Source organism: Trachymyrmex cornetzi, unplaced genomic scaffold, assembly GCF_001594075.2.
Source record: "Trachymyrmex cornetzi isolate Tcor2-1 unplaced genomic scaffold, Tcor1.1 scaffold313, whole genome shotgun sequence".
Taxonomy (NCBI): domain Eukaryota; kingdom Metazoa; phylum Arthropoda; class Insecta; order Hymenoptera; family Formicidae; genus Trachymyrmex; species Trachymyrmex cornetzi.
In genome coordinates this window covers 441,928-450,382 of record NW_017297828.1, presented here as the reverse complement: position 1 = coordinate 450,382, position 8,455 = coordinate 441,928, and the positions used below count along the sequence as shown (strand labels likewise).

General features: G+C 36.8%; 1 protein-coding gene across 1 annotated transcript in view; it reads right to left on the bottom strand.

Annotated features, from left to right (window-relative positions):
* Window positions 1-2,307, bottom strand: part of net (atonal bHLH transcription factor 8-like protein net) — a 24,858-nt gene extending 22,551 nt beyond the window's left edge. The window contains exon 1 of the mRNA XM_018509710.1: window positions 1,968-2,307. Coding sequence (XP_018365212.1) covers window positions 1,968-2,019 — 52 coding nt within the window. The 5' untranslated portion in view covers window positions 2,020-2,307. The remainder of the gene's footprint in view (window positions 1-1,967) is intronic.
* Between the last annotated feature and the right edge of the window lie 6,148 nt (window positions 2,308-8,455).

Here is an 8,455-nt window from a genome sequence, read left to right as displayed (position 1 = left end):
TTATAATTTACATGAAGACCGCAGCTACTACCACATTATAGTAATTTTAAATATAAAATTTTCTCCGTGTATAAATCCTTCAAGTATTACATATAAACTGTTACACGAATTATATATATCGCTCTGGTATTCACTTAAAGAGATACACTTTTCATGGTTAGATAGGATTTTGTTTTTACTTCCAACTGTTATCACCCGAAGGTTTGGTGTTTTACCGACTTCATACTTCTTATCGCTTTCAGAGATACTATACAATGACGTTTGATATCAAACGTCATAGATAGACATCTCATTAATCAAAACTTGATAGCGTATATAATTATTTCTGACCGTTTTATTGATAAACTCCTAAATTTCGCTTTTATGTGACGCTTTTATGTTGTTTTGTCAAATCATCAGGTATCGCGGTCTTCCGGCGACGTTAAGTTAAATCAGTACATCGCGCTGATTTCGCTGCTCCGAGGATCGTTGTTTACGCGTAGATGCTCAGCACCGATTTCAAGCTCGGTCAAAGGGGGTCGTCTGTTACCCGGGATCGTATCTCTGTGGCAGTGCGTATATGTGGCGACCCACGCTGGCGCCGTCGCAGCCACAGTCGCCGTCGCCGCCGCAGCCTTCTTCTACCTCGCACTCTCGCGTTTCTATTTTCTCTCTCTCTCGATCGAGATCTCGCTATACCTTCGGCTACGTAGCCTAGTAAAAATGTCCAGACTATCATTCGGAATCTGATATCACCAACATCTACACGCAAATAGTCTAGTTCCAGTTGTAAGTCCACACCTCAGTGAACTTCAAGTCGACACTTTTGATAATAAAAAGTGAACACTTTCATATCATTATCGTAGATTTTATCGTCTGACGTAAATTATTTCAATCTAACAATCATACCATGAAAACGTGTGCTATACGTGACTTCAATCAAATTTATAACGCTTTTTATTAGAATCGTTATTAAACTATATTAGATCTGTTTTAATTCAAGTTGAGTCAGAACGTTGAAGATGTCTCTAATGAATGAACATCAAAGGTATTTAGTATTCAAGTGTCGCATTTGTTCTGCCTCGCTTCTAGAGAAATAGGATGTAAACGTGAGAGTGCAACGAGCGTAGCTAATAAGAGCAATTTTCCCGCGTTTGTGTACTTCCATTCCATGTGTATTCATTTACAAGCGAATATCTTTTGGCTTAATCTTTATACCGGTATAAAAGTCCATTCTGATCATCGCCTGTAGAGCAATTCCCTTTTCGTTCCCCGTCCTGATCTACCAATCACGATCTCTCCATTCCGCGTTGTTCATAACGATAATTGTCGGTCCTCACCAAGGGGAGTGTATCGATCGACCCGCATTTGGACAATTGACACGATAATTTACGTTTAAGGTTTTCTTTGATGTTATTTTCGGCAGAATACTGCTTTAGCAGATTTTATCGCGTATTGAGATGTCAAATCGGCATGTATCGATTTAAGGTCGATCGACGAAACCAATCTGGAGCACGCTGGTTAGAAATATAAATTGACTTAAATTGTGCGGGGATTATAATATTGTCATAATTTGGAGCCTTATTTTCTTAATTAGAAGCGCTTAAAGTATTTCGAACGATGACACGAGAATATATGAAAGCGAAGGCTTTTAAAGCATAAAATCTAGAACAACTAGATGAGAAAATTAGAATTGTCTCAGACTAAAGTAGGTTAATGTACTTCAGATGTAGAATAATACTTTATTTTAAAACTTGCTACGCATAGATAAATAATTATTTATTTAAATTATCAAATTTTCCACTCTTTACGACTTAGTTACATTAACTACATCTATGTTAACTTCAGCACGTTAAAGATGTGGGAAAGTTAGATTAAACTAACGTTGAAATACTCAGCAATTTAAAGTGATCACATTCGCTTCAGTCATCCCTTTCGTGTCATCCCTCAATTTAAGTCTGCGAACGCACGCTACGAACTAAATTTACCTTTCATGAAAGCTGAAAGCTCGAACGTACTTTCCACCACGTGATCGGTCATTTTCTTCTTATAGACCACCGGCACTTCACCGGTTCCTTCCTCGATTCACGCACCCTCACGCACAAAATACACTTTTTTCCTTTTCCCTCGTAGTACAGATCCACAAATCTCGACACGTATAATAAACAAAACTGATTGGATCCTGGTAATCCCAAAATTCCGTTTGAACGAATGCGATGTTTAAAGAAGTTTCGCGAGTCAATGTTTAAGCAAGAAACTGAATGTGAGTCGACACACGTCCTGTTTCGAACGCAGTCGACAGTGAACTGGTTCGCCTCGTGTACTCTCGACTCCGTTTCATGCTCTTACGTGTGCGAGGGAGGCTCGACTGGTTCGTGCTCCATTCCACCACCACCACCACCGCCGCCGTCGCCGCCACTAGTAACGTCGTCGCTCTACCACCACCACTCCGGCAAATTACCACCACCACTACACAATCGCTATCAGCACCAGCAATACTAGTAGTACTACTGAACTACTACCGCCTGTATTACCACCACTATCAGCAACGACTGACGTCGCCGCGAATACAGTCTCCCTCTCACCCGTAAGCTTTGTCGACTCGAAACGTGGCATACGAGAATATTGCGATGGGTGGGAGATCACGCCGGAAAAGATCCCGTGACAGAGAACGGCACGGCGTTGGCGTTTGGCGTTGGCGTTGGCGTCAGTGATAGTAATAGTATGCGTTACTCCACTTTGAGATGCTAGGTGCGGTTTATGACAATAACAGTAAGAGTATCGGTCTGCCTACTAGTTTACTCGATGGGTTGTGAATGGCTGATAGTACGATGTTTATTATACTTGATTCCTAATGATGTTAATACATAATGGTTTTAACGATTCTAAATGACTCCTATTGATTCTTGATCACTCAATGATTCTCAATGCGACGTTGGTATCTAATATTGGCGCCGCTGATCATGGTGATGTCGCTGTTCACTATAGTATTGGTAACCACCGAGATGTTAGACGACACAGCGCGTTGGCGTCGGTGGTGGCGATGGCTACGGGGAAGAGGAAGAGGAGGAAGAGGAGGAGGAGAAGTGCACGCATTGTTGGCGGCGGGAATCAGCGGGGGCCGACAGAGCGGCGCCAGCAGGCTGAGAGTTTAGCTCACAGTTTCTCTGTACCACTAGCTTGTTCTTTCTCTTTCTCCTTGCGCCTGTCCCCTCGCTCGTTCTTCGTCTCCGCTGACCCTACGGTTCTCTTCTCTCTACATTCGTCTCTCTTTCGTCATGCCTTATAGCCGCTCTGCCCACCCACCAGTGGTAGCACTCTCCAATGTGCGAGTGTGCGTTTGCATGTCTGCGTGCGGAGATGCCGCGGGCGGCCAAGAATCGCGAGTTTATGGGACTCACTGACCACCGCAGGAGTCTTTCCCCAGGTTTTCAGGCGGAGGCCGTTTACCAGCGTTGATCTCCGGGAGATTCGACCTCCGAATTTTTTTTTTTCTGGTTTCTTTTACCGCCCTCTCGTTTTTAACCATCCTCGCCCTTCGCGCTTCCTTTCGTCGTGTCCTCCGCTAATCGTGGCGACTCTCCCGTTTGCCGGACACAAGCAGACCCGGTGCAACTCCTGTTCTCTTGAAAGAATGCTTTCACTATGCCAAAACCATGGGAAACACCCGCGGGCGTATTGCGCACGGGCGGATATTAGGGGCACTTCTCCTTGGGGGCGGTGGCGAAGCAACCATGCCCGCTATAATATTCACCGAGCACATTACCGTTCCGCCGAATTGTAAACACTTATGAATTCCGTGCGAACGCAATGGTAATTTTTATTTCCATGACGAAATAATTGCAGTAAAATCGATATTTGTTGTAAAAATAGGCTATGCATACTAATAAATTAATAGTATCGGTAAACGATCGTCGAATTTATTTATTCAGAAATGTAGTTAGCGAATGTTTGCAATTTATTAAGAACTTAATACTTTATGTAAAACTTATCGACATAATGAATTGCAAAGACTATAACAAAAAATAAGAGAAAAACATAATAAAAAGGCATGAATATGAAAACAAATTTTTATCGTATCTTTGGATATATTTTTCTTATAAGAATACAAACAATTAATATACATATATTATATTTTCTAATATTTTTTAAATTGTTTTTTAATTGTTAAATATTTACAAATTAAAATAATTATATCGTCCATGTGAACGTCATAGACATTCTTTTCACATTCAACTGAATTGCATATTGTCAACATATGTACACATCTTTCTTCCATCTTTTCGAAATATGGAACTTTATTGCACAACACATGCAATTAATATATTCATGCCCATTCAGGATTCTATGAGTCAAACAGCGATCTGGGACAATAGTCGGTCTTTCCATTATTTTACCGATTTTACGAGTCTGAAAATATTTTGGTACACGTCTATTTGATACGTCACCACGTGGTCGTTTACAAACACCATTTGCAGACACAGCTGTATGTTCTCCATTCGAGACTCCACAAATCCATATGGCCAATCCACTAGGATTAGTGCGTTTTGCGTTGTAAATGACGGAATTACTGTCACTCTGCTTTATTTAATTTGTGCATGAAACGAAATTATTAAGCTTTCATTTTTCTTTAGCCCATTTAAATTGCAATTTACAATTTTTATCGACGAAGAAAAAAAGAAATCGTGATCTCTTAATTTCGTTCTTTTAGCAATTCTGTCACAAAAATTTACATTTTGCGGGCTGCATTTTCGTGGTTGCAACGTATTTCGTTTCGACAGTAGTTAGACTTGTCAAACCAGAAATTGGCCGCGTATTAATAAGCGTAACTGATCAAGGCCATCCGGAACTTTTATTTAATCGCGTGATTATTTTCTTACAGCGCTTGTAATTGATTTTTTGTCCGATTAGCTATAATACGCTTAATTGACAGCAGCGAGTTCTTCTTTAACTAAATGTACAATTAACGAAGTGAACAAATCGCTCTTTCGTTATTTTTCTTTTATTAATTAAATTTAATTACTCAATAATACATATGCATATGAGGCTTGGCGGGGAAATATTACGTGACATAATTTTTTAGATACATAAAGCGTATAAAATATAAGTATGAATGCATTATAGTGTATATCTGTGATTTATGTCAATTATATAATTTATTGAAAAATAAAGATTTTTAAGATTTTATAAAATGTTAGCATTTTAATCATTTTTAGTATTATCACTTATCGACGATCTTCATAATCTTGATATGTTTCAATATTTTTTACATGCTTTCTCTTGATAGAATACAGCTACTTTTTAAATTAAATTCATGTTTGTATACAGAACTTGTTTAGGAGAAACACATTGTCATCTTTCTATTTATATTTCTTTATTATCCTAAGTATAGCAATGCTCAAAATTTGCGGAAAATCTGAAATAATAAACATAGTTACAACTTAGAAGAATCTGACAGATGAAAAAATATGATATCTTTAATTTAGAATTTATAGATAATCACTGACAAACATTCTTTCTCAAGTGTGTTGATGCGTTCTCTTGTTCCACGAACTGCTCGGTATTATGACATTGTTCCTGCATTGTGTTGATCTTTTCTTGGCACTATAGAGTTTCTGGTGATTTAAATTACGCACTTTCGGTTTCCGGAATCTATCGATCAAAGAGATTTCTGTCTCCTTCTGAGCAATAACACACCAACGACGGTTTTTCGGTATAGAAATCAAGGAATAAAGGAATACACCTGCACTCTTGAGACGATACTTGTGTGTGGCTTTTGATGATAAGCTTAAATATGATTCACCACATTCCTTTTTTTACTCCACCTTGGAATTGGTCGGAAGTCTTAAGTTACGCAGACACTTTCAAACACAAATTTTTAAACACGTGTAGGAAATTTTTATATAATCTTGATTATGTATTCCAAGCTTTATAAGCAATAATATTTTGCGAGAAAATAAATCCAATAAAAATGAATCGATAAGCAGAAAGAAAATGAGTCACATTTATCAAATTTTTCAGTATTAAAAAAATTGTTTCACTTTAGTTCCAGTGAAAAAACTCACAAAATTATTTTTGTTTAAGAATTTCAATATGATATTCAATAATATTTTTGAAACATTCCTGATTCCTTAAATGTCATTTGTCTATTAAATGAAAAATTTATATTTCAAATTTACGTTCATATACCCTTTCTATATTCAAAAATATAAAAAATTTTGTAACACGTTATTACAGATATTTTATTTATCTTAAATTTTGTTAAATAATGGATAATTTACACAAAACAATTTCAAGATCGCTATTAAAATACTGACTATTAAAATATTTCTTTTGATTGTTCTTTTAACTCAGTTGTTGGCCATTCAAAAATCTTATTAAAAAAGCTTCTATTTTAACAGGATGCATGGTATTTCATTTTTTTTTTATTTTATGAACATTAAAGCCTGAACATGAAAATTATTATAATTGTTTCCGATAGAGTTATAAATGTAAATTCAACGTAACCGTTCAATTACTTTGATATATTTCAAGTCAATCAATTGAATGCAGAAAGAGGAACGCGATTAAATTTTTCCTTGAGAAAAAGAAAACAGCTGTTTTCGAGCTTCTATATAAGAAACGTAATCTTGTAAGCGATATTCTCGGGATTCGAGTATTTTAATGAAGATTTTTTTCGATAAAGTATGTTAATCGAGATAAAATTCTTCGTATTACCTGCGTGTGTAAAGTGATTATCAGGGATTTATTATTATTGACTTACTTTTTGAGTTACTTATCAGTGATTAAGCTGTATATCTTAAAGTAAGGATAGGTGATTTGATAGCGATAAAGACTACACTTACAAATATTTTTACTAATATCATATATATTATATATGTGTGTGTGTATCCTAGAGCGTTATATTATTACTGAATGTCGAGTGTGTATCACGGAATTTACTCTAAAATTGGAATTTATTTAAAAAAATGAAGCTTTATTATGTAGAATTGGTATCTTGAACAAAGATACATCAAAGATAGGTCATTGAGATAATTTTCTTTATACATACATACAATACATTGTTTTTTTTTATCGGGGAATTGGTTAATTTACTGATCGGACCATTTTTGCGAATTCACTGATAATCTCGCAATCATATTTTCCATAACAAACAAACCGAGCTTAATTGTCAAATATATATTTAATTTCTTCGCGGAAAGGGTATATGTATTTACAGCGTTGTAAAAAGTTTTCTATCGCGACGAATATCGGTCATGCGCGCGAGAAAAAAAGACCATTAATGACTGTTATTTTGGCCGGCAATTTCGCGCGCAATTACACGAGTCAACTCGCGAAACAGACACGCCCGTGCTGCACTCGGTTGCCTTTCAATTCGCATCGGATTCAAAAAGCAACCTCAGCGCGGACACGGTCGATCTCTCATTTCCTTTCGCTCGTAAAGTGCAAAGGTTGCAACAAAAAGAATTTGTAACTGTCGGAAAAAAAATAATTTAAGAAATTTTATGTATCGAACCAAAATTAAAAGTTACATATCTGATATTTAATTGGAAGAGTGTTTTGCGTTTTACTAATTATTAATTAATTTCGTGTTAACTAATTGATTATTTTACTTTTTCCAATAATTTTTATGAACTGATTGAATCTGAAACGGACGATGACGAATGATGTGTATGACTTGAATATATTTGAAGATCTGAAGTATATTACCTATTTAATCACAATTTAAATTATCGTGTGATATAATTATCATCCTTAAAGATACCGCTGTATAGAAGACAACAGCTTTTTTACTCCCTCAATCTCGGCACCGCGATCATTCTTGTAATAATAGTAACGCTCCACTCGGGGACGGAAATTAGACGACAGCTGGTGATTGCGGGGGAGGATACGGGGGCGGGAGAGGAAGAAACGGTGAAGATGGTTATGTTAAAGGCGTGTGGCACTACTAACTTGGGGAGTGTCATGTAATTTACGTTAACAGTCAACGCGCGACGGGCGGTGGCTTTTATCTTTCCTCGCGACACGTCACTTTTGGTGCGTCAAACATGATACGGTACTCCATCGGGGAGGGAGAGGCTGTAACATTTTTATCAGTCCATATTGCGTTTTAGCTTGTTTTCTACTACGCGAAAGTTAGTCCGGTTTGCTGCAATAAACAAATACTTTATTCAATATACACGTGCGTATATCGGTAAAAAATTTCAAATATATAAAATATTTGATAAAATACATAAATAAAAATAACGTAATATTCGACATGAAGGGATGAATATTTATATGGCGGATTTGAATTTATTCTTGCAGAATAAATCACGCTCGCCACGTAAAACATTTCCATATTAATGATCAATAATATTCGAATGATGGGAGGAAACGCTGGCACTAAAAATACCGCAACGAGTGACAGGAATGCTCGTCAGATATGCGTTACCATCGAAAAGCGAATTGCGCGAGATCGATTTCCGCAGAATCA